The 19,272-nt window shown below is 39.3% G+C and overlaps 2 protein-coding genes across 4 annotated transcripts in view; one reads left to right on the plus strand and one right to left on the minus strand.

The window, feature by feature from the left end:
* LOC124282489 overlaps positions 1–2,599 on the minus strand; it is a 207,789-nt gene extending 205,190 nt beyond the window's left edge. Inside the window, exon 1 of the mRNA XM_046718497.1 lies at positions 2,296–2,599. The gene's annotated coding sequence lies outside the window, so the exon portion shown is untranslated. The remainder of the gene's footprint in view (positions 1–2,295) is intronic.
* LOC124282490 overlaps positions 1–19,272 on the plus strand; it is a 45,164-nt gene that overhangs the window by 24,891 nt on the left and 1,001 nt on the right. The window contains exons 1-10 of one of the 3 annotated variants that reach the window (XM_046718498.1): positions 9,218–9,390; positions 11,285–12,109; positions 13,079–13,217; positions 14,094–14,434; positions 15,347–15,467; positions 15,791–15,891; positions 16,183–16,342; positions 17,647–17,855; positions 18,431–18,549; positions 18,933–18,996. In XM_046718498.1, the coding sequence (XP_046574454.1) occupies positions 11,348–12,109; positions 13,079–13,217; positions 14,094–14,434; positions 15,347–15,467; positions 15,791–15,891; positions 16,183–16,342; positions 17,647–17,855; positions 18,431–18,549; positions 18,933–18,996 (2,016 nt within the window). In that variant the 5' untranslated portion in view covers positions 9,218–9,390; positions 11,285–11,347. Of the gene's footprint in view, positions 1–9,217; positions 9,391–10,448; positions 10,543–11,284; positions 12,110–13,078; positions 13,218–14,093; positions 14,435–15,346; positions 15,468–15,790; positions 15,892–16,182; positions 16,343–17,646; positions 17,856–18,430; positions 18,550–18,932; positions 18,997–19,272 lie in introns of those variants that run through there. The other 2 variants (XM_046718500.1, XM_046718499.1) reach the window with 2 other exon arrangements.

Genomic DNA, 19,272 nt, shown 5'->3' on the forward strand with positions numbered 1-19,272 from the left:
GTCAGCGAGCCTGACCACCCAATCCCGTTAGTCGCCTCTTACGACAAGCATGGGTTACTGAAGATCAATATTCTAACCCGAACCTTCACGGGTAATATAATGTGTACCGACACAATGAGTGAGCATGGTTTTATGCCGCTTTTAACAATATTCCAGCAATATCATGGTGGGGACACAAGAAATGGGCTTCACGCATTGTACCCATGTGGGGAATCAAACCTGGGTCTTCGGCATGACAAGCGAACGCTTTAACCACTAGGCTACCCCACTGTCTCGTGTACAACAGAAGTGATAAAAGGTACAAGTCATGTATCTAATGATTACATTCCAACACACAAATGTGTGGGCACTAGACAAACATCAGCCAATAAAAGGCATACATGTATTATACAAGTCTACCAATAAGAGGTACACGTGTGATTTGAACCCTTCCTATATAATGCTTACAACATTCCACTGGGTCTGTTACCAAAGATGACAAAAGAACCAATGAAGCATGAAAGAGAAGATCATCGGCTGTCTGAACACACTGAGATATGCTGTCACAGATCACACCTTACCCTTAGAGTAGGCAGCAATTGGAATATTGCGATGTGCACCAGGAGATATCTTCGAGAGATCATAAGTCTCGTGTCACCAGCTTACCATGACTCTCCATGTGATAAATGGGCTCACATGCTTAACCAGATATTGATATACTAAATTATGGTTGGAGGCGGAGATCCGTATTGATTTATTAAATATCTTGGTTCTAGATTAAATATAATAAATCATGAGTAATGTTGTTATGATGAAGTCCCCCCTGGAGGGTTGACCGGGTTGTCCACCAGACACTGGTCTCCATGATACAGGATCATGTAGACGATGTCCATGTGTATCCAAAACAATTCTATTCTTCAAAACAAATAGTGTTTTAATTTCACCAAATGTGTAATATTTTTACTTGTGGCATGAAAGCTATTAGCATAACATGATTTGAAACATCTGGTACTTTACACTTAACTTCATGAGTGAGTGAGTATGGTTTTACGTCGCTTTTATCAATATATTCCAGCAATATCACGGCAGGGTACACAAGAAATGGGCTTCACACATTGTAACCATGTGAGGAATCGAAGCCGGGTCTTCAGCGTGTCGAGCAAACGCTTTAACCACTAGGCTACCCCAATGCCCGTTAACTTCATGAAGATAAGGGGTGTGTTACATACCCTTATGAAAAACAGGTATATGTTATATACCCCTATGAATAACAGGTTATGTTATGTGTATCCTTATGAATAATAGGTGTATGTCAGGTGGTACATGTGTGTCCTATTGAATAATTGGAGTATGTTACACGTGCCCTTATAAATAACATGTTTTTGTTATGTACCTTTATGAATATTAGGTATGTCATATGAACCCTTATGAATAAAACCTGTGAAGATCCAAAGTTGGAACATCCTCGATATCTCCAGGGTATACATTCGTATGGAGATTTATCGGAACGTATACCCTGGAGATATTGAGGATGAGGTTGGAATTGATCTTCAGTAACCCATGCTTGTCATAAGAGACGACTAAGGGATCGGGTGGTCAAGCTCGCTGTCTTGGTTGACACATACCATCGTGATCTGTTTGACTGGCATGTATAGAAGTTGGTGAGTAATAAGAAAGTAAGATACTTTATGGATAACAATGGTATAAGAATCTGCACCGAAACATCGCATCATATGTAATATAGAAGTTGTTATCCATAAAGTACATGAATCTTACTTTCTTACAAACCATCGTGTCCTAATTGCGTAGAATGATGCTCATGATGTTGATCACTGGATCGTCTGGTCCAGACTTGATTATGTACAGACCGCCGCCGCCATATACGCTCGTAGCTGGAATATTGCTGAGTGCAGCGTTAAACAACCAACCAACGATCAGCACACCCTAACAAGGTCTCTAGTTTGTTTCAATCAGATGGTCCCTGTTTACAAACACCCTCTTGCTTCAACTTCAATACCCTCTACACCCACACAGTACACAAACCCAGAATTCAACTGTGCAAAATCATCCATTGACATTAAGATGGCTTGACATACATTAACAAAACGATTATATATTTCTAATCTACACGTTTTACATACAATTTTGTTATTTATGTACTTGTTACGCACATCTCATTTCGCAAATACAACAACTGTTGTTAATTTATATCCTCACATCCACCACTTTCCTAATCAAATTGATAGATTCACTATTGAACACCCAAGTTAAATAGTCAAGTGAAAGTTAATATAAATATAGACATGTTCTACTTACCTGTCCTGTTTTAAATCCCTCCTCAGCAAAACATTTTGAATATCACCTCCCAACACAGCACTATCTCGCACTGATGGCATGTATTTCACTATAAAACACGTTCATTTCTGTCATGCAGTGTTCATATCTTCAGGTTGGCTGCAGTCTTACCACAACTGGTCTGTACTTATCAGTCTATTCACTTGTAGATTTCAAAATCAATCCCTCTGACATGGTCATTGTTGTGCTGAACCACGTCTCAAGCCTTCCGATAGCTGTGGGCAGTAAATGGGTTAATAATAGGTACTAAGCGTTACCGTGAAGGTGGCATGTTACTGTAAACATGAATATAGACAGGCTATTGTGAAGCTACTGACTGAAATGTACGCACGTTGATTTCTCCTCAGTGGTCCTTAGGGGGTGGAAATCTCTCATTGCTACCAAGCAGAAGGGTGGCTAATGTCTCTGTGGACTTTTGAAAACGAATGAGAGTGGATTTACTTCAGTGGGACATTATGTGAAGTAGGTAGTAAGTGCATATGCTTGGTTGATAAGAATGACAAACAGATTATTCACTTCCATAGTGCAAAACATTTGTCTCTGCCTTCATAACATGGTAAAATGAGGCTATGAAAAATATCAGTGTAAACTTGAATTTATTAAAACAATCTTAGGGCATGGTTTTATTTATGGTAACATATTTTACTAACACATAAAGTAGTCATGACAAATCAAATGATAAATCAAACTCATTGATTGATTTCTCAGCTTTGCAATGATGAATTATGGTCAAAATATGTTTCAGTAATGGTGACAATTTGTTTCTAATTTGATATAAAATATTTATCACAAATGTTCAAACATAAGATAAATAACTGAAAATTATTTTTATCACAATTGGCTATATCAATAAGGCCACAATAAATCAATTTATAAATTTTCATCCATAATTTTAGTGAATGCAATGCAGAAGGCATCTTACTAGTCTGTGGTACAGACCCTGAAGCAAATATATCCAAGAAAGCCCACGCAAGTCTAAAAAATGTGGCAAGTCTGAAAGAAAGTCTCAGGGCTCCTTTTCATTATATTATATATTTTTTTACTATGAACTTTTTCCAGTAGAATATGTTCATTTCAGAGACTAGTTGTTAGTCTAGCATCTTACTTGCATTAGCGTTTTGTTCAAGGCCCCAGTTTACCTAACCTGTTGATTTGTATGAAGCAAGAACATAATAGTTGCCATTTTAGTAACAAACTGAGCTTTTATTCCACTTGGATATTACTTAAAACATTCCTAAATCAACCTTGCTCTATCATTGATGAGATTATGAAATTGAAACTTAACAGACTTACAAACTTAAGTATATGAATAAATACACACAATTCAAAATCAACAAATGACATCTATTTAAGCCAGGTTTGTCCTTGATTTTACAACTAAATATTCTTACTTTTTTATTTCACATTAGATCAACAGTGAACTTAAAACCTGTGATATACCTGTCAAACACACCTATCAGGTGTACTCTTAGCAGGCTACAAATCAGGTGTATATGTTATACAGTCAACAAGGACATCAACATGCATGTGTGCCCTATAGTTACAGACAAACGTGATGTTGAATATGATTATATGCATATACAGATATGTGTGGCGTCTGTGTATGGATCTAAATAGGAAGTGACAACATCAAATTGACTTCTTGCGAGTATTGTTGAACAGCTTGCTCAGCAAGGCTGAATGTACAATGATAATGATGACTTACCTACTAGATAAGTAATGTATGTTATATTTGGGATTATTATTTCTCAGTAAAGTACTGCTTCTAGTACTTTTGTTAGGTTGAGTCCCATCCAAGGCTTCAAACCTGCACTCAGAGTCAGGTACCTAATCGCCAGCACATAAAGTCAGCCATCAAATCCATTCAGCATTGGTATAGTGTATTCGCATCTAAATAATCATCTATAAGTAGCAATGATGTGCTTAAAATAATACACAGACTAGCACAAGTCTCTAAGGTAAAAATTAATAGTTTAAATCATACTTTCTAAAACATGATAAATAACAGACTGTACTGTTCGCTTATCTAGACTTGCTTCTTCGAGGATAGAATTACTATACATCCATGGGGTCAGCATTCAGTACAGCCTTGGAGCAAGGCTAAGTAAAATTGAGTTGAATTAAGTTGAAATGCCAACAATCAACTACAGACATAACAAACTAACATTAGTGGTCCCTTTGACCTTGTCATAACCAAACTTTACTATACATGTCATAGCTACCTGGTAATTTGGCCTTGGAATTAAATGTTCATGTGTATCATGACGATGGTTATTCTGAATTGATTGTTATGACAAAGTCAACTTTCATCTTGGTATTAAGACCTTATTTCTCACTCATGATTGTCTGTAAGTATTGCATACTGGTAACTGGTTGAGTGTTGGTTACCTAGATGTCAAATGTTTGCAATTAGGGCTACAGTGAAAAGGTGGTGAAGCCATTTGTGTAGTAAGTATTCATTATGATTTTGCATCTTTATCATATTTGACTTTGTCCTTCTGTTTTCACAAACTATGTCTATTATCAACGTCAGAGTTTTTCAACTTCACTTTTGATGTCTCATAATGAGCCATTTCTGACAAAAACAGTACCAAACTTAAAAAGTCTAATGAACTTTGTGTGTGCGTGCGTACGTGTGTTGTGTGTGGTGTGTCACATAAAGTGAACATTCACAGGTAAGAAAGAGATAAAATGACAGATTGACCATACACAATTAATAGTATCTCCCTGGATTTGTCAGTGCAACCCTGATATGTTGTTACAGATGTTGTAATTATAATCATAATAATAGGATAAATAAAATTATAAAACCTTCTCTTGCAATGTATCGCAAATGCTCACGGTAAGGGCAGGTAACTCATCCCAACCTCAGTCAGTGAGTGCTGTGTGTGTGTGTGTGTGTGTGTGTGTGTGTGTGTGTGTGTGTGTGTGTTTTAGTTTTACGCCGCATTTGGCAATATTCCAGCAATATCACGGCGGGGGACACCAGAAATGGGCTTCACACATTGCACCCATGTGGGGAATCGAACCCGAGCCTTCGGTGTGACGAGCGAACGCTTTAACCACAAGGCTACCCCACCGCCCAAGTGAGTGCTGAAACCGTGGTCATGAGGGTACCCTTAGTTTACGTGGATTTGAACCAAATTCCTTCTTCAAAGATGGGATATAGTTTGTGCACTACAGGCTGTGGTAAATGGAAGATGTGTAATAGCTGTATTTAGAGCTAGGCTTGGTTTCATGATTTTGTTATGATGAAATATGTTTTTGAAAAATTGATATTTTGGGGAACATTTGTCATAACACTGATGAAACTTGTCTTTTTTTAAAGAAAAAAAGTATATACTTAAAAAATCATACCTTAAGGTATATTTTTATCATGTGACAAAGGCATTTTTAAAACAAATTCAAAATGAATGACTTTCACATGTGGTCTGCATTTTATCAATTTCATTTACCTCCCTTTGAAACCTGCCCCCCACCCCCACCCCCTCGCTGATGCTAATCTGTGTGATTTTTTAAAAGTTTTTGTGGCTTTTTTAGTAATGAGAAAGGGGCTTTCAGTCTAGAAAAATGAGACAATTTGCGAAGGAAACGAATTGGGAAAATCCCAATGCCAAAATATAAAGGAATCAACTTTGTCTATTAAGAGCCTATGGCCTGTCTTAGTAATTCTACCTTATCATTTAATTTTTCAAGAGTATATATTTAAACTTGTATATAAATATTTTATATTTGTTTTAAAATTAGTTATTTTATCAATGAGACAACAAGAGTCATCAGAAGATGACTATCCCACCAGTTTCACATAAATCCTAAGATCTTTCTTCTGCACCAGAAACAAACCCTAACCCAGGATTCAATTCTAAGTCTAGCCATGGAAATAAAATTTTGCAGTAATATGAAAATATCAAAAGGCACCCCTTCAATACTTGGTTGATGCATATGTAAAGTTTCAGAAACATACAATAAATGGTTTTAAAGTTCTTCTCTGAAAACGAACCCAGTCTTGGTTTGATCTAAGTCCAGCTTGCAGCCATAGAGACAGAAAAAATGTAAAAATGACAATTCTGAAAATATCAAAAGGCACCATTTCAGTACTTGGTTGATGCGTTCAGATAAAAATAATGAACGGTTTTCAAGTTCTGATTACAGACGGACGGACGGACGGACAGACAGACAAGGTGATGACTACATGTATATCCCACGGTATTACATACCGTTGGGATACTACACACAATTTTCACAGATTAAGTGATTATCAAAACCATTATATATTCCCTAATTCAAAGATTTATCATCAAGTAGGGCTAGACTAAACTAAACAGACCGAGGTATGATAATGATAACCACTGATGACTGCAACATATGACACAAGACAGGAAACTCTCTCACTCACTGCACATGCAACTATACAATAAAAACATATCTTCAACTTAGTTCCTTTAACACTTCCCCTTTGAATTTGTGGTTGACATACAGAGTGCAAGAACATTATCTCCCCACAGAGTAATGGGTGTTTTTGAACAATTTTATCCAATTCCACCTAATTTTTCTCCACTATTTTTCTATTTATAAAACCACTATGAACACCCTTGACCTTAAATTGTGTTCCCACTAATCAGCATTGATAAGAACACATTTGTGATGCAAAGATTTAATTTTTTCCACCAAATGTGAATATTTGATGAACAGTTGTCACTTTTCTGGTATGTTTGGTTTTTGGGGTCCTGACGGTGCCATTTTTGTATGTTTTTTCATATGAGAAATATGGACAATTAAAATTCATAAAAATGATGGGTTTCTTTCTTATGGTTAATATGATATTGTGATATTTTTCTTATAATAATATCACATGTTAAGAAAAATCCTTGAGCATAGCTACAATGTGTTGTTCTTCTGGAGATTAATTATTCCAACAATTGTACAGGTTTGTAGTTAATTAAACTGAAATCATATATTGAATTTTCCTTTGAAAAAATTACACGAATCGAGAAGACATACGAATTTCCAAACAAAATTACATCGTAACTGAATGAAACGTCGTCCTCATGAAAATAAACCTCGGTATCATTGTATATTGTACGAACGCTTCGGTCAATTGCACTTGAAAAGGAACTCATGGAAAAATACCCGCAAATTCGAGATTGTTTCAACCATTCTATGCAATATTTGTTTATGGGTAACGGTCCCCATCAAACTTTATAAACCAATTCCTTCTTAAGACATTGTCCTTAATCAAGTTGTACATCTTTGATTGCAACATTTAGGTGGAAAGAAAACCACATCAGAGATATTCTCCTACCTCAACGGAACAGGTTGTCACAAATCTGGGAATCTCCCGTCACTGTTTGTCAGACGACCTGATCTGCACGTGCGCTTATACCATCATTCATTGGCTGATTTTTAGCGTCGACGATTTTGCGTGGAATACCATGGACTTTCATAAAACCACTGTTTCTGGCATTGGATATTTTGATAAGATGGCATATGATCACCGTTTCTCTTAAATATATCACGAATAAGGCTCCAACGATGGTCACAATGATATGTGATTATATTTATTGAGCGTTTAAGATTTATATACTATTTTCCCTAGAGCTGTTTGTCAACGTGTAAAGAATTAATTGGCAAGAAATATTACACAACACATACTGACAGTTCTCCGAATGACTTTGCTGTTTGAGCAACTGTGAATAGTATCCATACGTTTCTTTCACTGGAATTTGTCAGTGTTCACATGGCTGTATTTTATCAGTTAATCCATGATCAATGCTTTGTTTTCTTGCCGATGCATAGAGAACAAGTCAAATGAACGGCTCATATACTGTCGGGTGGAAGCTTGGACTTTGTAATGCCACACACTCACGAGTGAGTTTAGTTTTACGCCGCTTTTAGCAATATTCCATCAATAACATGGGAATCGAACCCGGGTTGACGAGCGTACGCGTTAACCACTATGCTACCCCACCGTCTCCCACACTCTCATGAACCATTTTACTGATGGACAGTGTCTATATACAAACCACCAGGGTTTAATTTAAGTTTCCATTTCTTTCACACTAAGATTTCGTAATGTTTTTTTCCGTAACATTGTAGGCATAATATTTTCATGATATTTTACTTCTATGTAAAATGTTATTGAAATATATTTTTATACGAACGATGTTCATATTACAACATTTTCAAAACTATTTCAAAATATGTTATTAAATATATAATGACATGTGTGATATGTGAGAGCGAATGTTGTTCTAGTGACATAAGTGATATGTGAGAGCGAATGTTGTTCTACTGACACGTGTGATATGTGAGGGTGTCATGTTGATCTATTGACTTGTGCAATCTGCGAGTGGTCTGTGTTGATCTAGTGACATGTGTGATGTGTGAGAGCGAATGTTGTTCTAGTGACATAAGTGACATGTGAGAGCGAATGTTGTTCTACTGACACGTGTGATATGTGAGGGTGTCATGTTGATCTATTGACTTGTGCAATCTGCGAGTGGGCTGTGTTGATCTAGTGGCGTGTGATATGTGAGAGCGAATGTTGTTCTAGTGACATGTGTGGTATGTGAGGGTGTCTTGTTGATCTAGAGACGTGTGATGTGTGTCTTGTTGATCAAGTGACGTGTGATGTGTGTGAGTGTCATGTCGAGGCAATGCCGGGCCATCCGTTACCACTCGTGGATTTCCGTAACGTGTAAGAAGATGTGTGAGCGACGAATGACATGCAGAGAAGCTCCTTCCCAGTCAGTGACACCCTCGGTTCACAGATCAATATAGCGCTTGGAAAGGTACAGTATGTGTGTCTGTGAGGTGCAGTCCATGCACAACGGTTTACATAGCGTTTATCTCCCTTGTCTCCATGGTCACGACAGGTAAACGGATTTAGGCTGACAAGTAATACGAACACACTCATTTACTTGATTGGTTTATGAAACTGGGACAATGCACGGATGCATCAGGATTGATCTTCATATGACTACATACACTGAACACTAAAGGATAGATAGTGAATGGACAGATCAAATCGTTTGTCAACACCAAGGGCTCTGTGAGGTAAGCAATAACACATTACGTGTGTGACATGTATCGTACAAGTTATGTTATCTGCTCACAGCCATAGACAGATTTTGTTTCAAGTGTTTCGAGTACTGTGCAGATACAATGCATATCCTGGGCCCCGGACAATTAGACAGCGTGACCCGGGCCTACTGCACTCTTCGACTACCGGTCAGCGAAGACTCGTCCACTTGGTTCAAGATGTAAACACAATTTCGTGCATGCAAAAAAAGCATATACATGTACATATATTTGTGAATCTTCAGCGCGTCAGCATATTTTCTACAAAGGAATTTAACGGTGTGGCTGTAAATAAACAGAAACAAAGTGAAACTAAATTGCCTAGTTTTGTGTCCTGAATGATTTACTAACTTTGTACAAAATGTTTCAACATTTTCTGCTTTTTAAGAGATCGCTCAAGATCGCATGGCTCATATATTAAACTTCCTGGATAATCTCCAGTGGAGATTTATCGGAACGTAAACCCTGGAGATTATCGAGCATGATTTTAATTTTTTTAGGGCTGTCAGTTTGTCGTTTGAAATAGTTCACACAGGTCAACCGGTTGAAATCAATTAAGTATAATCATATGGAATTTGGTGTGATATGATTTGCGTGGATGGGTCTCTTCTTAAGTTCTTAACCAAGCGGTCGAAACAAAACTGGAGTCAAACTGAGGGCTTTACGTTCTTAGAACGGCGAGATTCTTGCTGTAAAAACTCCAAATGTCAAGTTTTTCAGTTAGTGTGATCCTCAGTCTCGTGCCTATGAATCGCTACCTTTCGTTTATTTGTGCAATTCTTCTTTCGAAGTGCACCTGAATTTGTTCTGCGTAGTTTTACACTCACCGCAGAGTGAGTTGGGTTTTACGCCGCTTTTTGCAATATTCCAGCAATATCACGGCTTCACACATTGTACCCATGTGGGGAATCGAACCCGGGCCTTCGGCGTGACGTCACCTCAGAACATAAATTACTGTTCTAATCGGTCAAGCTGCAATTGTTTGATTGCAGTTAACTGTGTGTTAACGACAACGACGTCAGAGAGGTCTGGATGTGTTAACGACAACGACGTCAGAGAGGTCTGGATGTGTTAACGACAACGACGTCAGAGAGGTCAGGATGTGTTAACGACAACGACGTCAGAAAGGTCAGGATGTGTTAACGACAACGACGTCAGAGAGGACTGGATGTGTTCACTTTACCTCCTCCAGTTCTTTGGAGAATAGATTTGATACCTCAATGCTAAATTCTACACTTTCAAGTGTATTTTTAGGAAGAGAGGGACAGATACCTCTAGTATGACATATGTGCTCGTTAAAAGTTAACTGCTTTGGGGACACAGAAAAGTAACTAAAAGTTATCTGTCTCCCTGTCTGTCTGCCTGACAAAAAATGTTTTTTAACAATTGATCATTATTTTGTTGTCACTTACCGCTAGTTGTTACGATGGAGGACCACTTGCTGGTAGAACAGCCAGGTAATCAACAAGCGTCTGTAGTGAACTTTCAATTTCATACGTGCAACTCGCACACCTGGCTGTTCTACAGAGGTGGTCCCTCCTTATAAAAGATAGCTGTAAGTAACACCAATCAGAGTTCTAATTCTAACAATACTTTCTAAAGATTGTAACAGTTTCTGTCTTCGAAAAGTATACAATGGACATTCAAGGAATTTTATGAAAAATATTCTCACATACATGGCCACATTGACATGATGTGTAATGGGAGGTCATCTGCATGTAATAATTATTACTAATTAGTCGTTGGGATTTACTTACTAATCTTAGATCGTCATGACACCTCAAGAGTTAAGAATACCTGATTTGGGATGTTTTATTTAATTTTGAACAGGATGCAAATATAAAATAATATTTTACCTCTTCCTTTTCAGACAACCACAGAGACAGTAGACTTGATGTGCTTTGTCACATGAAGTCAAAACATCCTCTTTCCTATGGGATGTGGAACGAGTTTTCCTGTGATTCCTCCAGATCGCAATTTAGCATCGACAGTCGAAGAACCCCACCTGCCTGAAGAAAACGATAGCGGGATTTTGGATGCGGACTCCGTTGATGGAGCCATCGAGTCCAACGGTAACACGGAGTTGGTAGAAGGTACATCTGACATTCAACTGATACAGACCCAAGAGGAACCAGGGTTACCTACTCCTAGCAAACCACTTGACCAGACTCCAACCCTATTGTCTACAATGAGTACGGATATACCTCCTTTCAATCAAGACTGTCTGAAGTTAGCTCAGCAGTTAGTCACCAAACATCCTCTGTTAAAATCCGGGTTTGAAGACATCAACTCCTTAGTAAATGCTCTCGAAGACGACCCCGCTTTGGCGTCAAACGGAGAACAGATTAGGGTGCTCGCACATAAGGCAATAGGACTTTCATACGTGAACAAGGATGAGTCCCACAGACAGATATTTGCAGAGTACCTGTCTTACACGCGTGCTGCAGATGCTATATACAAGGCGTATAGTTTGTATCTTAAAGCCAGGAATCTTGAGTTCTTGACGGATAAAGTAGCTCGAGCACAGCTGACGTCAGAGGGAAGCTACCAATTTGTCCGTGATATTAGGGGGTTGTTGTGGAACTACACAGACGCCAGTGTCCAGTTCGGCGAGAGGGTCTGCAACAGTGGCCTCCTGCGATATTTTGTGGGGGACCTGGAGGCTGTTCTGAAAGAAGCTGGTAGCCCTGACAATGTATGTACCAAGCCTTCAACATTGCATCATAAGAGATCGTTCATAATTTATGGCTGTGTGGTGTGTGTGGTGGTGTGGTGATGATGAATTTAAGGGGGGTCACCCATTTTGTTCTGGGGAGGTGGGGTGGGGACGGTCATCAATTTTGTACACATGTACTAGAGGTGGGTGGGGTGGGTTGTGTTTGTACATGACATCCAAGGGGGAAGGGGCACATGGTTCTCCATAAAATCATCATTCTCCAAACCATCTTTATCAAGGGTGTAGAGAAACAACTGTGGATGTAGTCAAACTGTTGTAATACTGTATGCAATCTTTGTATTATTTTTGTGTGACATACATTAACATGATGTTAAATGTTACTTTGATTTATAAGATATGAAGCGAGAGTTTAGGCGATACAGTAGCTACAAGACAAGCAAACAACGATAGGACGAAGTGTATAGCGATGGTTGACAGACTGTAATTGCGGAGTGTGGATTAACGGACTGTTTTGAATCTGTGCTATCTATCAAGTGTGGATCTTTGTTGACAAATTATGAATCAAAGCGTGTTGACCAGTTGCGAATGCGTTTTAATGATTTTTATTTGTACATCTGCATTTACGACCAACTGTAAATCTTTGTTGAAGATCCATCATTAATAGTTTTTGATGGTTTGTTGCTTCTGTGAAGATCCGGGTTAGAATTGGTCTTGAGCAACCCATGCTTGTCGTAAGAGGCGTCTTAAAGGATTCGGTGGTCAGGCTCGCTGACTTGGTTGATGCATGTGATCGTATCAGAGTTGCGTAGATCGATGCTCATGATGTTGATTACTGGATTGTCTGGTCCAGACCCGTATATTTACTGATCGCCGTCATATATAAATGTATATGGAATATTGCTGAGTGCGGCATTCAACAAACAAACAACAATTAATGGTTTGCTGAGTATTTCTAATGACGGCCTGTTGTTCATCCTTGATGTGCAGGTATCCGTACGTGACTCCTTCTTCCGGTCTGCTAGGGGTGTCCTCCACAACTGCACCAACAACCCCATCACCCGCCAACCTATCAGGGAACTGGGAACAGTATCTGTTGCCATGGGCTACCTCAAAGGTGAAGCCCCAGGTGAGTGGCGCCGACAGGAATGAAATACTGCAATATATACAATATATTTCTGTATATGCTATATCTGTCGACCTATAAATATAGTTAGTAGTGCCATATCCCAAACAAATATCTTTAATTACTCTTGACGTGAAGATCCAAAGAATGAATCGGTATGAAGAAAGCTGTGGTAGTCGAAAGAAGCAACTAACGGGATCGAGTGGTCAGAGTCGTTGACGTGGTTGATGCATGTGATCGTATTCCAATAGGGCTCGTAAGTAGGTCACGGTACTTCGCGAGACCTCAGTACTTCCGGTGACAAACAGCGTTTCAAACCTTTTCGATAGGCCTCATGGCTGTCAGGAACCGATAATACTTGCAGGAATAACAAATTTCCGATCAAGCCATCCCCAAATTAGGCAAGTATTACGACTGTCAACATCTGTCCGGTCTAGTAAACTCATATTTGGCCCTATTGCTTACACGTTAATCGAGGCTCATGATTATGATAATATAATTTGTCCTCAGACCATAGGAAGTTTCTGTATTTACAATTTGTCCCAAATAGCTTGTGACAAGTCATAAATCACACCTTCTAAGAAACAAAATGGCAGCATTCTGAGAATGATAAGTTCCAGATTTGCTGGATGGGGTAATATTCTACTAGGCATTTTGATGTTACTTCCTAAAATCTTGTACCATGGGACCCGCTTCACAAACCAAGCTATGTACATTTACAAAGTCTATCAGGGGACGTTTGGTTAACCTACAGAGGGGTACAATGTGTGAAGCCCATAACTGGTATCCTCCATTATGACACTGCAGAAATAACTAGACGTAAAACTAGACTCACTCACTTCAGAGTCTTTGAATTTTCCACCTTTCTTGATTCAACAGAAATTAAAATGATGATTCTTCTGCTGCTGGCGAGCATAATCGACGAGGATGACAATAAAGCTCTTCTAGCAGACAGAACCGTCTTTACCATAATGTTGAACATGATCTTGTACGCCTGGAGAGATCAACGTCATCGCTGCAACGGCTTCTCTGCGTCTGAGCTGATAGCCGGGCTCACGGGACTGGCGAAGAATGACGACAATAAGAAGATCCTCACAGAGAAGGGAGCGATCAATGTACTAATGACTGTGATGCAGGAAGGATCGGATGATGAGCGAGAGAAGGCAGTTCAGTGTGTTTGGGAGCTTGCATTCGACAAGGATAATCAACGGATATTTTTGGTAGGTCGTTAAAGTGAAGTCTTATGGGTTCATGATCATGTTATGTTATATGCATGTACAAAGAGTGAGAGAGTGAGTTGGGTTTTACGCCGTTTTTAGCAATGTTCCAGCAATATCACGGCGGGGGACACCAGAAATGGGCGTCACACATTGTACCCATGTGGGGAATCGAACCCGAGCCTTCGGCGTGACGAGCAAACGCTTTAACCACTAGCCTACCCCACCGCCCCGCATGTACAAAGAGCCTAGCATTTATTGAAAAATGGTTTTCAGTTAATGAATCACCACTTCTTATAGATATGGGGGCGGTGGGGTAGCCCAATGGTTAAAGTGTTTGCTCGTCACGCCGAAGACCCGGGTTCTATTCCCCACATGGGTACAATCTGTGAAGCCCATTTCTGGTGTCCCACGCCTTTCTATTGCTGGAATATTGATAAAAGCGACGTAAAACCATACTCACTCATTCATAAGTCTACGTTCGCCTTAGCGTTAAACAAAACTCACTCTTATAGATATGAGTGTGGGTTAATGAATGTGGTGGGGTAACCTATATAGCTAGGGGTTAACGTACTTGCTTGTCTCGCCGTAGACCCGGGTTTAATTCCTCACATGGCTACAATGCGTGAAGCCAATTCCTGATGTCCTCCGGGCGCGATATTGCTTTAACACCGCTCATAGCGATGTCCGTACAAATCAATCATTCAGTCAAATAATTATAATCAAATTATTTTACAATGATTAACGATTTCATGTTCTCAAATATGACTGAAATTGACATCCAGTACTGGTTTCATCGTTTATCCATCTTTTAAATAGATCACGATCTTTGGAGTGACGGATGTGCTTTGTTTTTAAAGAACTACAATAATCTTATTTGTCCCTATTTGTTCTGATGTTTAGTTATGTTTTCAGGAAAACGCTCAACTGATGGCAACACTGAGAAAACTGAACGGGTCACTAAACAAGAAACTGTCCAAAGTTTCCGGGGGCGCTCTGTGGGCTATCACCCAGGAGGAGAAGAGAGAGAACCAGAGTAAGAGAACGTCCATTTTTTACTGGACATTTATTTTTGAAAAACCTATTTCATTTTAACCAGTACAATGAGACAAAACATCGCTTGAAGTTGATCCTCCTCTCACAGAAACATGCCTGTTTGAAGGAGTTCCTCTTCCCAGAATATTTAATGTTGCGTCCCCACCAAGCATTTTAATGTAATAAAAGGCGATTAAATGTTAAATATTGACGACACTTTGACGTCTCCTCCCAAATTTAACTGTCACTGAACTGAAAGATTGTTATGACATGGCACTTTGTAAATTGTTTCTAAAGATTGTATCCCACGTTCATTTCGAGCAGAATTGAAGAAGAAAGATGTGGCGAAGAAGGACGAAAAGGTGCAGGATGCAGGTCATATTATGATCAGTTATCAGTGGGCGGATCAGAAAATGCTTATCAAGGTATGTTTCTTGTACTCCGACATGAACCTTGTTAGATATATTCTTCTTATGTCTATAGATCTATACGAGGCTTTGTCTATAATTCGCTGTGTGGACTGTGTCCATTTGACGTGCAGGAAAGCTTGATCATTGGCTCGTATCCTGGCTATATTTCCACAGCATTTTGGGTTTCAACAAAGTGGTAAAAATGCTACTTGGGGTTTTCCGTTCCGACACTGAAATACTGCTCAAAGCAGCGTTAAAGCAAACAAATCCGATCTTATTCTTCTAAATAATAAACTTGTCTTTAAGGTGAAGGAGTTTTTGAAAGGCCACAACTTTAAGGTGTGGATGGACATCGACAACATGGAGGGGTCCACGCTGCAGGCGATGGCGGAAGCCGTTCAGAACGCCTCTGTGGTGTTGGTGTGTATGTCGGAGAGGTACAAGCTGAGTCAGAACTGCAGGTCAGGTGGGTAGGACAACTACAGTAGTTTCAGTTGTATTACAGGCCGATATGAATGGCCCATTTAACACAATATTCACACCAGTAGTGGTTAAACAGTTAGAGGTGTGAAGGATCAGTGGCACTGCATTCAGCAGTTCTTGAATTGTCTCAGGACACTTGCGACTTGGTCGACACATCGTATCCAAAATGCATCTTCTTTCAGGGGCATTTTAGAAGTTTTAAAGATGAAGGAAAACCAAGTTGTATGGATTGTCAACTTCTTTATTGCAATGAATGCGACGTTTCGGTGTAGGTACTCACACCGTTGTCAAGCAGGTGCTTCAGCAAGTGTTGGACAACGGTGTAAGTACCTGCACCGAAATGTCGTATTCATTGCATATGACATAGGTTTCCGTCATCACTGGATTGTCTGTTCCCGACTTGATTATTTGCAGATAGCTGGAATAACAACAAATAAACAAACAAGCTCTTGCGAAGGTTTCATGCGTCGCACACTGTGCATGTCTTAGCCGTCCCAGTAACCAGTGTTCATGGGTTCGAATCCCAAATTGTTCCTGATTCAGTATATCGATTTTTTCAGAACTATACCTGGCAAGGTTACCGAGGAGGCAAACAACGTAAACAGGTTTTGTCACAATCAAGCTGACATACTGTAAAACTTAAATACTTACACAAACTTTAAATCCAGCTCACTCGTACCCAGTTTCGTACATACAGACCGGTTTGTGACAAATAACAATCTGGATGATAAGACGTCCATATTACAGTTGTAGACGACATGTCTGCCCAATATCTGACAGCTTTAGCAAGCACGTGATCATGGAACAAGTCACTTCCGGTTCAACCCACAAAGGAGAGTTAATTCTAAACTTATCCTCGAATGGACATTATTTTTCTAATCCTAAAGGGACCATATCTTTCGATCATATCTTTAAAGGGACAGTTACCTCCAATCTAATCCTTGAAGGGATAGTTACTTCCGGTGTAATTCTTCAAGAGACTGTTATTTTCCGATATAACCTGACTGGGTGATTAGGGACATTTTCAACTTATATTTCAATTTTTGAGCCCTGTTCCATGTCACCCTTAGTCTCAGATTAGCAGGAGACCCTGAAAGTAAAGTAAATCCTCCATCCTCACTCAGTCAGTTTTGAAAAACAAAACAAATATGGGCTCACAAAAACAACAGTTCTTTGACCTCCTAGCTTACTTTGCCTCCATGTACGGTGATACAGAACTATACCTAAGAGGATTTGCTGGAAACATTTTATCACATAGAACCTGACTCAAGCGATTTTACATTACAGAAGCTGAGTATGCCTTTGACCTCAGGAAGCCCATAATACCCCTTCTTCTACAGAGAGACTACAAGCCCGATGGCTTTCTGGGATTGATCAAAGGGGCAAAACTCTTCTTCGACTTCAGCGGAAAATACCCTTTCGAAAAGAAAGCTTCGGAGTTGGTGAAGGAACTTGGTGCTCGAGGCAAGGCAGGGTCGTCAGCCGATAGTATTGACGTGAGTGACAACATTTCTGTCCAGTCAGATTCGTACGTGAAACACCTATGTCCTTAAACGAGCTTTACTGGTGTGTTTTTCATCTGACAATAGCTTTTCAGCGGATTTATATCTCAAATGATACATAGCAACGGTAATGCCATCGTTTTCTCGAACATAAACAATATCTCGTGGGTATAAAGGCGAAGTGTGAAAAAGCAGCGATTTTGACGTACTGGGAAAACTGTAGTCATACCAACCTCGATTTAAGAATCCCTGGGACAAAGAATTAATCTTTGTTTAGGTAGAACCTTCGAACTGCACTCTGAAGGAGAAAAAGAAACGTCATCTTTGTTATTTACGAATGATATAATACCACATTTAAAAATATATTCAGTAACAACGGATACACCGTTTTCAGTATCTTTCAAGTTTTTTTAAAGAATATCACTCTAAAACAATGATTCTGTTACTACAGATATTGGTTAATCAGGGCGAATTCCCTTGATTGGTACCGTCAGGATTAACGAGATTTCCCTTTACTCAGCGTCTTTATGAATATCTCATTGTTACAGGTTTCTTCCAAATTGTTTCAGGGGGAGACAACTGCAGTTGTGAAGTCCCAACCGTCTGATGCTGGTCGGGGCGCGAGTGGTACAGCCAACTGGTCACAAAAAGATGTCCAAAACTGGCTTTGTAAACTGAACTTGGAAAAGTAAGTATCTGATAAACATTTGACAATGGGAACAAGTTTCATCGTAGTCGTCTTATCAATTGACGGAGCTCTATGCTTCAGATTAGTGAGATATTTGAATGTTAATTTTGATTCAAGAGTTGCGGCCCTTACCTGTGTGAGGACTTGCTGTTGTTGAATCACCTTATAGTGTTTTCAGTGGTCATATCAAACATTTGTCTCACACAGTGCTGTCCAAGACTGTTACACTTAGTGTTTTTTCAGTTTTACAACCACCATGAACGAGTTGAGGGACTTTGTCGCTGTTGGAGTGGAACAAAGTCACTGAGATGAAAGCATGATGTATGTTGAATTTGTCCAGGTTCAGAATATTTCTGCTCCCTTATTCAGTGATCGTTTTTCAGACATTCTTCGCTGAAAGGTCTCACCGGAAAGCAGTTGATGTTTCTTCATAAGATATCGTACAAGGTAAACAAGTGGATACTTCAAAGTGGCTGTATATATTCATAATATCACATCACGATTCTTCACGAATCAAATTCGGGATAATTAAATTTAGTATAAAGTTTTCCAATCCTCTCTTTATGTGTCTTGACTTTGTTAATCCAAACGAAAAAAGAATTGTTTAAGGGTTCATTTTTAGCGTTCTGGTTGATAATGGTTAAAAGGATATGGTCACTTACTTTTGAATATGAGCACTGACTAAAGCAGATATTCAGAATTTCACAGGGTTCAATTACTGCT

The sequence above is a fragment of the Haliotis rubra genome, unplaced genomic scaffold (assembly GCF_003918875.1).
Source record: "Haliotis rubra isolate DU_JTF1 unplaced genomic scaffold, ASM391887v1 Scf3, whole genome shotgun sequence".
NCBI lineage: Eukaryota > Metazoa > Mollusca > Gastropoda > Lepetellida > Haliotidae > Haliotis > Haliotis rubra.